The sequence below is a fragment of the Dendropsophus ebraccatus genome, chromosome 9 (assembly GCF_027789765.1).
Source record: "Dendropsophus ebraccatus isolate aDenEbr1 chromosome 9, aDenEbr1.pat, whole genome shotgun sequence".
Classification (NCBI taxonomy): Eukaryota; Metazoa; Chordata; class Amphibia; order Anura; family Hylidae; genus Dendropsophus; species Dendropsophus ebraccatus.
In genome coordinates this window covers 1,853,155-1,866,613 of record NC_091462.1, presented here as the reverse complement: position 1 = coordinate 1,866,613, position 13,459 = coordinate 1,853,155, and the positions used below count along the sequence as shown (strand labels likewise).

The 13,459-nt window shown below is 56.0% G+C and overlaps 1 protein-coding gene across 3 annotated transcripts in view; it reads left to right on the top strand.

Annotated features, from left to right (window-relative positions):
* Positions 1–13,459, top strand: part of LOC138800550 (intermediate filament protein ON3-like) — a 145,280-nt gene that overhangs the window by 103,390 nt on the left and 28,431 nt on the right. For all 3 annotated transcript variants that reach the window (XM_069982306.1, XM_069982308.1, XM_069982307.1), the window contains exons 5-6: positions 3,816–3,980; positions 4,508–4,633. In XM_069982306.1, the coding sequence (XP_069838407.1) occupies positions 3,816–3,980; positions 4,508–4,633 (291 nt within the window). The remainder of the gene's footprint in view (positions 1–3,815; positions 3,981–4,507; positions 4,634–13,459) is intronic.

Below are 13,459 nucleotides of genomic sequence, written 5' to 3'. Positions count from 1 at the left end.
AGCGCAGGCTCTGTATGTCTCTCTCCACAGCAGCACAGGCTCTGTAGGTCTCTCTCCACAGCAGCACAGGCTCTGTAGGTCTCTCTCCACAGCAGCGCAGGCTCTGTATGTCTCTCTCACAGCAGCACAGGCTCTGTAGGTCTCTCTCCACAGCAGCACAGGCTCTGTAGGTCTCTCTCCACAGCAGCGCAGGCTCTGTATGTCTCTCTCCACAGCAGCGCAGGCTCTGTAGGTCTCTCTCCACAGCAGCACAGGCTCTGTAGGTCTCTCTCCACAGCAGCACAGGCTCTCAAGGCTTCTGGCTCTTTAAATCCAGCCACAAACCTCATGTGCCATTTTCTTGCCCGCATCCTCCACCATATGTGACAATCTGGGGGTTACTCACTCGCTGGGATCGCCATCTCCTGGCTCTGAGACGGTCGGCACATCACATATTGCAGTGCAGTCAGTGCTGTACGTATTATACTGACCTCAGTCGCTTTATTTATCCGTTCAAAACATGAGACAAGCAACACTGCCAATAAAATAAAACCTGGGCGGTCTAGCCACTGACTAACACATTACAGCTTCCCTAGCTGTCACTCCTGAGCCTAATGCTCAATATCTCCAGGTACACTGGTCTCACCCAGACTTCTTGTCTGCAGCTCCCACCGGCCGAGCACTGCCTGTGTCCTCCCACCCTGGGAGGAGCCCCCCTCACCTGGGAGGAGCCCCCCTCACCTGGGAGGAGCCCCCCTCACCTGGGAGCCATCACCTGGGAGGAGCCATCCTCACCTGGGAGCCATCACCTGGGAGGAGCCATCCTCACCTGGGAGCCATCACCTGGGAGGAGCCATCCTTACCTGGGAGCCATCACCTGGGAGGAGCCCCCCCTCACCTGGGAGGAGCCATCACCTGGGAAGCTCTGGAGTCTCTAATAGATCCACCAGGTGGTTTCAGAGCCTCATTAGCTGTAAGGCTGGAGTGGAGTATATTCCCACTCCAGAGGCCCAGAACTGCCTCTCAAAGCCCCACCATGCCACTGTATATGTATATGTAATATATATATATTTTTATACACACACAAAATACATATACACCATATATACACAAATCATACATATAAACTATGTATATACAGTGGTACTTCGGTTTAAGAGTAACTTGGATTGAGATCACAAATTTTCAAAATAGTGACTTGGAGTACAAACACACACTGTATATGCAGCAGGTGTGTTTGTACCCTTGGTGTAAGAGCTCCCTGTATTGGGTGGGAGAGGGAGTGGGGGAGGGGCATGGTCTGCATAGCGGGGTCTATAGCCCTGTACTCTGACCCAGGAAGTCTCCCTCACCTTCCAAATCATAGCAGATCCACTTCAGGCTGGGGCTTACATCAGGGGACAGGACTGTGGAGGTCATCTCTGCATAGCTGTAACCCCTCTCTCCCCGGATAGAGAGTGCTCCATGTATGTGCCCACATCTGTCCTGCTCATTCCTTCCTGTTCCCTGCAGTCTCTGTCAGTCCTTGTGTTTCCCATCCTCTCCATTCCTGCTATGTGCCTGCACTTACACTCAGCTATACACACTGCTGCTATAATTTGCCGCACTCACACTCTGCTATATGCACTGCTGCTATAATGTGCCTGCACTCACACTCAGCTATACACACTGCTGCTATAATGTGCCTGCACTTACACTCAGCTATACACACTGCTGCTATAATTTGCCTGCACTCACACTCAGCTATACACACTGCTGCTATAATGTGCCTGCACTCACACTCAGCTATACACACTGCTGCTATAATGTGCCTGCACTTACACTCAGCTATACACACTGCTGCTATAATGTGCCTGCACTTACACTCAGCTATACACATTGCTGCTATAATCCAGTAACACAGGGAACAGCAGATGGCATAGCTCAACTCTGTCTTCATGCAGACACAGCCAGTATGACCCGGTCTCAGCGTGTCTATCATTGCTATATCTGGACTGTGGTCGCAGTATCTCTATCACTGCTTTATCTGGACTGCGGTTGCAGCATGTCTATCATTGCTATATCTGGACTGTGGTCGCAGCTTGTCTATCATTGCTATATCTATACTGCGGTTGCAGAACGCATATCATTGCTTTATCTATACTGCGGTCGCAGTACGTCTATCATTGCTATATCTATACTGTGGTCGCAGTATGTCTATCATTGCTATATCTATACTGTGGTCGCAGTATGTCTATCACTGCTTTATCTGGACTGCGGTCGCAGCATGTCTATCATTGCTATATCTATACTGCGGTCGCAGCTTGTTTATCATTGCTATATCTATACTGCGGTCGCAGCTTGTTTATCATTGCTATATCTATACTGCGGTCGCAGCTTGTTTATCATTGCTATATCTTTACTGCGGTCGCAGCTTGTCTATCATTACTATAGCTATACTGCACATATCACCGCCATAGCTAGCTTGCGGTACTGCGGATAAGGCTAGTAAATGTGAGGTATGGCGCTGGTGTGCATCTATCACATGTGATTATCGGTGGGCGACCCTTCCTGGTCTGCATGGATCTGACATGTTCTCAGAAACGCTTCCGCATTGGCCTGATGGTTTTGCCTATTTAGTATCTATTCCATGAACAGATCAGCGCATAGACAATGAACCGACTTCTGCAGCTAATAAATCGGTTACAGTGTGAACATGGTTGTACTGATCTCCCACTGGGGACATTGGCCACATTTGTAGTCACCATTGGATAGATGAGACGTAAGCCACGAGCTTCTATTGGGGGCCTCGTCTCTACCTGACCACCAACCAATGTATCTCGGAGATTCTGAGCCCTTCTGGAGGCTTCTCTAGGTCTGTCACCAGCAATATCTCGATGTAACTCCTCCTGCTGGACAATATGCCAAGTATTTTGTATAGAACTTTTTATCACGTGCTCAAGGCGGGTGTAATCAAACGTAAAAAGCGTCCATCTTTCTCTCCTCATTCCTTCATCCTTAAATCAGACGCGCAGTGTTACCGCCCCCAGGACTCCAGACGCGCAGTGTTACCACCGCCCCCCAGGACTCCAGACGCGCAGTGTTACCGCCCCCAGGACTCCAGACGTGCAGTGTTACCGCCCCCCAGCACTCCAGACGCGCAGTGTTACCGCCCCCAGGACTCCAGACGTGCAGTGTTACCGCCCCCAGGACTCCAGACGCGCAGTGTTACCGCCCCCAGGACTCCAGACGCGCAGTGTTACCGCCCCCAGGACTCCAGACGCGCAGTGTTACCGCCCCCAGGACTCCAGACGTGCAGTGTTACCGCCCCCCAGCACTCCAGACGCGCAGTGGTTACCGCCCCCAGGACTCCAGACGTGCAGTTACCGCCCCCAGGACTCCAGACGTGCAGTGTTACCGCCCCCAGGTCTCCAGACGCGCAGTGTTACCGCCCCCAGGACTCCAGACGCGCAGTGTTACCGCCCCCAGGACTCCAGACGTGCAGTGTTACCGCCCCCAGGACTCCAGACGCGCAGTGTTACCGCCCCCCAGCACTCCAGACGCGCAGTGTTACCGCCCCAAGGGACTCCAGACGTGCAGTGTTACCGCCCCCAGGACTCCAGACGTGCAGTGTTACCGCCCCCAGGACTCCAGACGTGCAGTGTTACCGCCCCCAGGACTCCAGACGTGCAGTGTTACCGCCCCCAGGACTCCAGACGTGCAGTGTTACCGCCCCCAGGACTCCAGACGCGCAGTGTTACCGCCCCCAGGACTCCAGACGCGCAGTGTTACCGCCCTTTCTGGACTATTTTTTATGTGTTTTTTTTTTTTTTTTTTTTTTTTTTTTTCTGGCACAGGAAATCCAGGAGCTGCGCTCTCAGGTGCACGGCGATAAAGTGACTGTAGAAGTGGCCGATAACCGTGATCTGGAGATGAAGCAAATCATGGAGGAGGTGCGGGCCCAGTACCAGAGCATGGCGGAGAAAAGCCGACAGGAGGCCGAGCACTGGTACAAGAGCAAGGTAGGAGACCACCCCCCGGGTGTGACAGAACTACAACTCCCAGCAGGAGGCCGAGCACTAGTACAAGGTAGGAGACCACCCCACGGGTGTGACAGAACTACAACTCCCAGCAGGAGGCCGAGCACTAGTACAAGGTAGGAGACCACCCCACGGGTGTGACAGAACTACAACTCCCAGCAGGAGGCCGAGCACTAGTACAAGGTAGGAGACCACCCCATGGGTGTGACAGAACTACAACTTCCAGCAGGAGGCCGAGCACTAGTACAAGGTAGGAGATCACCCCATGGGTGTGACAGAACTACAACTTCCAGCAGGAGGCCGAGCACTAGTACAAGGTAGGAGACCACCCCATGGGTGTGACAGAACTACAACCCCCAGCAGGAGGCCGCTCTGGATATGCCGGCAATAGTAGTTTGCCAATAGCTGGAAAATAGCAGGTCAGGGGGTGCAGCGGGCTCCATGGTGGCTTTTGCTGTGTGGCCCCTACACATGGTATATAACATCTTATACTGTTACTTTATCCTCAGATCGATGACCTGGTCGCTCAGGGTAAGCGGGCGAACGATGAGCTGAAGGCTCTGAAGAACGAGGTTGTAGATCTGCACCGGCTGATACAGCGCGTCAACAGCGACAATGAGGCCCTAAAGAATCAGGTATGAGGGCCGGGGGCCCCTAGGCAGAACAGTATTACCAGCTGCTGCCCCCAGCACTACACCTGCAGACCCCCCATATATACAGTACCCAGGGCCGTATTACCAGCTGCTGCCCCCAGCACTACACCTGCAGACCCCCCATATATACAGTACCCAGGGCCGTATTACCAGCTGCTGCCCCCAGCACTACACCTGCAGACCCCCCATATATACAGTACCCAGGGCCGTATTACCAGCTGCTGCCCCCAGCACTACACCTGCAGACCCCCCATATATACAGTACCCAGGGCCCCCGGCACTACACCTGCAGACCCCCATATATACAGTACCCAGGGCCGTATTACCAGCTGCTGCCCCCAGCACTACACCTGCAGACCCCCCATATATACAGTACCCAGGGCCGTATTACCAGCTGCTGCCCCCAGCACTACACCTGCAGACCCCCCATATATACAGTACCCAGGGCCGTATTACCAGCTGCTGCCCCCAGCACTACACCTGCAGACCCCCATATATACAGTACCCAGGGCCGTATTACCAGCTGCTGCCCCCAGCACTACACCTGCAGACCCCCCATATATACAGTACCCAGGGCCGTATTACCAGCTGCTGACCCCAGCACTACACCTGCAGACCCCCCATATATATACAGTACCCAGGGCCCCCGGCACTACACCTGCAGACCCCCCATATATACAGTACCCAGGGCCCCCAGCACTACACCTGCAGACCCCCCATATATACAGTACCCAGGGCCCCCAGCACTACACCTGCAGACCCCCCATATATATACAGTACCCAGGGCCATATTACTAGCTGCTGCCCCCGGCACTACACCTGCAGACCCCCCATATATACAGTACCCAGGGCCCCCGGCACTACACCTGCAGACCCCATATATACAGTACCCAGGGCCCCCGGCACTACACCTGCAGACCCCATATATACAGTACCCAGGGCCCCCGGCACTACACCTGCAGACCCCATATATACAGTACCCAGGGCCCCCAGCACTACACCTGCAGACCCCCCATATATACAGTACCCAGGGCCGTATTACCAGCTACAGCCCCCAGCACTACACCTGCAGACCCCCCATATATATATACAGTACCCAGGGCCCCCGGCACTACACCTGCAGACCCCCCATATATACAGTACCCAGGGCCGTATTACCAGCTGCTGCCCCCAGCACTACACCTGCAGACCCCCCCATATATACAGTACACAGGGCCGTATTACCAGCTGCTGCCCCCCAGCACTACACCTGCAGACCCCCCATATATACAGTACCCAGGGCCCCCGGCACTACACCTGCAGACCCCCCATATATACAGTACCCAGGGCCGTATTACCAGCTGCTGCCCCCCAGCACTACACCTGCAGACCCCCCATATATACAGTACACAGGGCCGTATTACCAGCTGCTGCCCCCAGCACTACACCTGCAGACCCCCCCATATATACAGTACCCAGGGCCGTATTACCAGCTGCTGCCCCCAGCACTACACCTGCAGACCCCCCATATATACAGTACCCAGGGCCCCCGACACTACACCTGCAGACCCCCCATATATATACAGTACCCAGGGCCGTATTACCAGCTGCTGCCCCCCGCACTACACCTGCAGACCCCCCATATATACAGTACCCAGGGCCCCCGACACTACACCTACAGTACCCAGGGCCCCCGACACTACACCTGCAGACGCCCCATATATACAGTACCCAGGGCCCCCGACACTACACCTGCAGACCCCCCATATATACAGTACCCAGGGCCATATTACCAGCTGCTGACCCCAGCACTACACCTGCAGACCCCCCATATATACAGTACCCAGGGCCGTATTACCAGCTGCTGACCCCAGCACTACACCTGCAGACACCCCCATATATACAGTACCCAGGGCCGTATTACCAGCTGCTGACCCAGCACTACACCTGCAGACCCCCCATATATACAGTACCCAGGGCCCCCGACACTACACCTGCAGACCCCCCTATATACAGTACCCCAGGGCCCCCGGCACTACACCTGCAGACCCCCCATATATACAGTACCCAGGGCCGTATTACCAGCTGCTGCCCCCAGCACTACACCTGCAGACCCCCCATATATACAGTACCCAGGGCCGTATTACCAGCTGCTGACCCCAGCACTACACCTGCAGACCCCCCCATATATACAGTACCCAGGGCCGTATTACCAGCTGCTGCCCCCCGGCACTACACCTGCAGACCCCCATATATACGGTACCCAGGGCCATATTACCAGCTGCTGCCCCCCGGCACTACACCTGCAGACCCCCCATATATACAGTACCCAGGGTCGTATTACCAGCTACAGCCCCCAGCACTACACCTGCAGACCCCCCATATATACAGTACCCAGGGCCCCCGGCACTACACCTGCAGACCCCCCATATATACAGTACCCAGGGCCCCCGACACTACACCTGCAGACCCCCCATATATACAGTACCCAGGGCCGTATTACCAGCTGCTGCCCCCCAGCACTACACCTGCAGACCCCCCCATATATACAGTACCCAGGGCCGTATTACCAGCTGCTGCCCCTAGCACTACACCTGCAGACCCCCCATATATACAGTACCCAGGGCCCCCAGCACTACACCTGCAGACCCCCCATATATACAGTACCCAGGGCCGTATTACCAGCTGCTGGCGGTGCTGGTTAACACCGCCATACCAGACCTGACTAATACCCGGAAACTGGAGAGAATGGAACGGCTGCACATCCCATCTATGGCTGATACTAATGCCGCTAGGCCTATATTAAAAATCAACACCAGAGTGTCTGTATATGAATTGATCAAGCCATATTGCCCCGTGTACCACCGCGCAGGTCCTCTGGTCCACACGGGTCCCTACGCTAACTCCACACCGTGTCGGTCAGCGACCGCCAACCCCGCAAAGCGTGCACCTGCAGGGAAGGGAGGCCAAGGAACGGCCCTGCAACCCCAATGTCACAGGACCAGACCCAAAAAGCCCCACCAAAACCCAGCCAGCACCACCAGCGGGGAAGGCTGCCCCCAAACGACACAAGTATGGATATGGTATTACACCCACCAAAACTGCTGCAGACAGAATGGGAAAAACATGGAGGTAATGACACAGACGTATCCTGCTAATTGTGGTCATGTGGGTCTTATAAAGGAGTGCGAGCTGTTCAGAGAGGGAAAACTGTGAAACACGGAAACTGGAGAGAATGGAACGGCTGCACATCCCATCTATGGCTGATACTAATGCCGCTAGGCCTATATTAAAAATCAACACCAGAGTAATTGTAACTGGATAACACCATCACACCAGACCTGACCAATACCACCATAATGTGACTGGATAACTCCCACCATACCAGACCTGACCTGACCAATACCACCATACTGTGCTGGATAACACCACTATACCAGACCTGATCAATACCACCATACTGTGACTCGATAACACTGCCATACCAGACCTGACCAATACCGCCATACTGTGACTGGATAACACTGCCACACCAGACCTGACCAATACTGCCATACTGTGACTGGATAACACTGCCACACCAGACCTGACCAATACCGCCATACTGTGACTGGATAACACTACCAGACCAGACCAGACCTGACCTGACGAATACCGCCATACTGTGACTGGATAACACTGCCACACCAGACCTGACCAATACCACCATACTGTGACTGGATAACACCGCCATACCAGACCTGACGAATACCGACACACTGTTACTGGATAACACTGCCATACCAGACCTGACCAATACCGCCATACTGTACTGGATAACACTGCCATACCAGACCTGACCTGACGAATACCGCCATACTGTGACTGGATAACACTACCAGACCTGACCAATACTGCCATACTGTGACTGGATAACACTACCAGACCTGACCAATACTGCCATACTGTGACTGGATAAATTCAGTTTTTTATTCAGGAAAAATAAGGTGGTATTCAGTCATTATGCGGTGGTAATATTGGTCTGTATATAGAGTCGTTATGTGGTGATCAGTCTATGGCGGTAATATTGGTGTTTTGGGGTCATTATGTGTTGGTCATGTAGAGGTGATATTATTGTTCTTTATGCGTGTTTTCTTCAGTAACAGTATGGCGGTTACATTTGGTCCTGATGTAGCGATATTTTTTTTATAACATTGCATATAAACATTTTTTACAACACTAGCGTCAGTCCTGGCATGGAACCTTCTGGACTGACTGCGACTTAGAGCCCTAACAATAGTTGTCCGAATCCGGCCGATATCACGTATGTAATAAAGACAACAATCAGCTAAAGACATGGCTACACGCAGGGCCGGCCTTTGGGGTGCGCCACCTGTGCGCCTCACTCCCGGCCAGCTAGGGGGCGCCTCGTCAGACAGAGCTGCACTGCACATCTAACTTAGATATAGAAGTTAGATATGCTGTGTGTCTGCAGGAGCGCCCCCAGCTGGCCGCCTCCCCTTATACCATAGTGGTTGCTTCTGGGCGCCCCTGCCTGGCCGGGTGGTGCATACTGTCGGGTGTCTCTCTGATAACAGGGGCTGCTCTCTGCTGGACTGTTATCAGAGAGGAGACAGAGAGTGCCCCCCCCTCATCTCCTCTCAGTGCCCCCCCCATCTCCTCTCAGTGCCCCCCCCTCATCTCAGTGCCCCCCTCATCTCCTCTCAGTGCCCCCCCTCATCTCCTCTCAGTGCCCCCCCATATCTCCTCTCAGTGCCCCCCCTCATCTCCTCTCAGTGCCCCCCTCATCTCCTCTCAGTGCCCCCCCCTCATCTCCTCTCAGTGCCCCCCCCCTCATCTCCTCTCAGTGCCCCCCCCTCATCTCCTCTCAGTGCCCCCCTCATCTCCTCTCAGTGCCCCCCTCATCTCCTCTCAGTGCCCCCCCCCTCATCTCCTCTCAGTGCCCCCCCCCATCTCCTCTCAGTGCCCCCCTCATCTCCTCTCAGTGCCCCCCCCTCATCTCCTCTCAGTGCCCCCCCTCATCTCCTCTCAGTGCCCCCCCTCATCTCCTCTCAGTGCCCCCCCCCATCTTCCTCTCAGTGCCCCCCCCCCTCATCTCCTCTCAGTGCCCCCCCTCATCTCCTCTCAGTGCCCCCCCTCATCTCCTCTCAGTGCCCCCCCCTCATCTCCTCTCAGTGCCCCCCCCCCCTCATCTCCTCTCAGTGCCCCCCCCCCTCATCTCCTCTCAGTGCCCCCCCCATCTCCTCTCAGTGCCCCCCCCTCATCTCCTCTCAGTGCCCCCCCCCTCATCTCCTCTCAGTGCCCCCCCCCCTCATCTCCTCTCAGTGCCCCCCCCTCATCTCCTCTCAGTGCCCCCCCCTCATCTCCTCTCAGTGCCCCCCCCCCCCTCATCTCCTCTCAGTGCCCCCCCCCTCATCTCCTCTCAGTGCCCCCCCCATATCTCCTCTCAGTGCCCCCCCTCATCTCCTCTCCGTGCCCCCCCTCATCTCCTCTCAGTGCCCCCCCCTCATCTCCTCTCAGTGCCCCCCCCCTCATCTCCTCTCAGTGCCCCCCCCTCATCTCCTCTCAGTGCCCCCCCTCATTCTCTCAGTGCCCCCTCATCTCCTCTCAGTGCCCCCCCCTCATCTCCTCTCTGTGCCCCCCCCCATCTCCTCTCAGTGCCCCCCCTCATCTCCTCTCAGTGCCCCCCCCCTCATCTCCTCTCAGTGCCCCCCCCCTCATCTCCTCTCAGTGCCCCCCCCTCATCTCCTCTCAGTGCCCCCCCTCATCTCCTCTCAGTGCCCCCCCTCATCTCCTCTCAGTGCCCCCCCCTCATCTCCTCTCAGTGCCCCCCCTCATCTCCTCTCAGTGCCCCCCCCCTCATCTCCTCTCAGTGCCCCCCCCCATCTCCTCTCAGTGCCCCCCCCTCATCTCCTCTCAGTGCCCCCCCCCTCATCTCCTCTCAGTGCCCCCCCCCCATCTCCTCTCAGTGCCCCCCCCTCATCTCCTCTCAGTGCCCCCCCCTCATCTCCTCTCAGTGCCCCCCCCCTCATCTCCTCTCAGTGCCCCCCCCCCTCATCTCCTCTCAGTGCCCCCCCCCTACTCCTCCTCATACATATCCTCTGCAGTGTCCCCCCCCCATCTCCTCTCAGTGCCCCCCCCCTCATCTCCTCTCAGTGCCCCCCCCCCTCCATCTCCTCTCAGTGCCCCCCCATCTCATCTCCTCTCAGTGCCCCCCCTCATCTCCTCTCAGTGCCCCTCCCTCATTCCTCTCAGTGCCCCCCCCCTCATCTCCTCTCAGTGCCCCCCCCCTCATCTCCTCTCAGTGCCCCCCACCCCTCATCTCCTCTCAGTGCCCCCCCCCTCATCTCTACTCAGTGCCCCCCCCCCCTCCATCTCCTCTCAGTGCCCCCCCCCCCCCCATCTCACTCTCAGTGCCCCCCACCCCTCATCTCCTCTCAGTGCCCCCCCCCTCATCTCCTCTCAGTGCCCCCCCTCATCCTCCTCTCAGTGCCCCCCCCCTCATCTCCTCTCAGTGCCCCCCCCCTCATCTCCTCTCAGTGCCCCCCCCCCCTCATCTCCTCTCAGTGCCCCCCCTCATCTCCTCTCAGTGCCCCCCCCATCTCCTCTCAGTGCCCCCCTCATCTCCTCTCAGTGCCCTCCCTCATCTCCTCTCAGTGCCCCCCCCCTCATCTCCTCTCAGTGCCCCCCCCTCATCTCCTCTCAGTGCCCCCCCCCTCATCTCCTCTCAGTGCCCCCCCCTCATCTCCTCTCAGTGCCCCCCCCTCATCTCCTCTCAGTGCCCCCCCCCTCATCTCCTCTCAGTGCCCCCCCTCATCTCCTCTCAGTGCCCCCCCTCCTCTCAGTGCCCCCCATCTCCTCTCAGTGCCCCCCATCTCCTCTCAGTGCCCCCCTCCTCTCAGTGCCCCCCCCCCTCATCTCCTCTCAGTGCCCCCCATCTCCTCTCAGTGCCCCCCTCCTCTCAGTGCCCCCCCTCATCTCCTCTCAGTGCCCCCCCTCCTCTCAGTGCCCCCCCCCCTCATCTCCTCTCAGTGCCCCCCCCCCTCATCTCCTCTCAGTGCCCCCCCCCCCCTCATCTCCTCTCAGTGCCCCCCTCATCTCCTCTCAGTGCCCCCCTCATCTCCTCTCAGTGCCCCCCTCATCTCCTCTCAGTGCCCCCCCTCATCTCCTCTCAGTGCCCCCCCCCCATCTCCTCTCAGTGCCCCCCCCCCTCATCTCCTCAGTGCCCCCCCCTCATCTCCTCTCAGTGCCCCCCCCTCATCTCCTCTCAGTGCCCCCCTCATCTCCTCAGTGCCCCCCCCTCATCTCCTCTCAGTGCCCCCCCCCCCCCCTCATCTCCTCTCAGTGCCCCCCCCCCTCATCTCCTCTCAGTGCCCCCCCCCCCATGTTGGATGCAGAAGGTCTGACAGATGAAAGAATTGCATGACAGATCCAGCACAGATGTCAGTGTATTTTATGCATGTGGTGTGTGTGTGTGTGTATGCATGTGGTGTGTGTGTGTGTGTGTGTGTGTATGCATGTGGTGGGTGTGTGTGTGTGTATGCATGTGGTGTGTGTGTGTGTGTATGCATGTGGTGTGTGTGTGTATGCATGGGGTGTGTGTGTGTGTATGCATGGGGTGTGTGTGTGTGTGTATGCATGTGGTGTGTGTGTGTGTGTATGCATGTGGTGTGTGTGTGTGTATGCATGTGGTGTGTGTGTGTATGCATGTGGTGTGTGTGTGTATGCATGTGGTGTGTGTGTGTATGCATGTGGTGTGTGTGTGTGTGTGTGTGTATGCATGTGGTGTGTGTGTGTGTGTGTGTATGCATGTGGTGTGTGTGTATGCATGTGGTGTGTGTGTATGCATGTGGTGTGTGTGTATGCATGTGGTGTGTGTGTGTGTGTATGCGTGTATGCATGTGGTGTGTGTGTGCATGGGGTGTGTGTGTGTGTATGCATGTGGTGTGTGTGTGTATGCATGTGGTGTGTGTGTGTGTATGCATGTGGTGTGTGTGTGTGTGTATGCATGTGGTGTGTGTGTGTGTATGCATGTGGTGTGTGTGTGTGTGTGTGTGTGTGTGTGTGTGTGCATGTGGTGTGTGTGTGCATGTGGTGTGTGTGTGTGCATGTGGTGTGTGGTGTGTGTGTGTGTATATGCATGCGGTGTGTGTATGCGTGTATATGTATGCGGTGTGTGTATGCATGTGGTGTGTGTGTGTATGTATGCAATAGTAGTAGATATAGTGGTGCTGGTGTAGCTTAGTGTTGAGCCGTGAAGAGGAGAGGAGTTTGTCGTGAGGGTCCCAACCCAGGGTAGTAATGTGCTCTGCCGGAACTTTGGAAAGAAGAATACGTAACAGAGGGAGATACTTGTGCCTGTGTTTTGACTATACTGTCGCCAACCACCTTCTGCCCTACAGTGGCAGGGTACCCGTCCTACCAGGGTGACACAAGCCCCAGTCCTGGTTACCTGGGAGTAGCTCAAGGTCCAAACTTAACCGGTGTCAAATACGCCGTAAGATAGAGTACGTAGACCTTCGTTACAGTAGCTTTGCTCTATGCAGGTCAGTTCCTCTGTACTAGGACACTGCCCTGCACTGTTTAGAGAGGTTCACAGCATTAGCTGGGGTGATCTCCGACTTATCCTCCTTCTGGGGTCTAAAACTGCATAGTTACTCAGTATTCCTAGTCTATCTATTCAAGTATCTCTGGTTTCTCCATACACGTGTGCCTTTTCTCAACTAACACAGCTGGACTGTCCCGGACAGAGCTCCTGGCAGAGCCAGGCTCTGGCTAACTTCAGCAGGGATGCCTACTCTGTGTGTGTCCTCCTCCCCAGAGAATCAG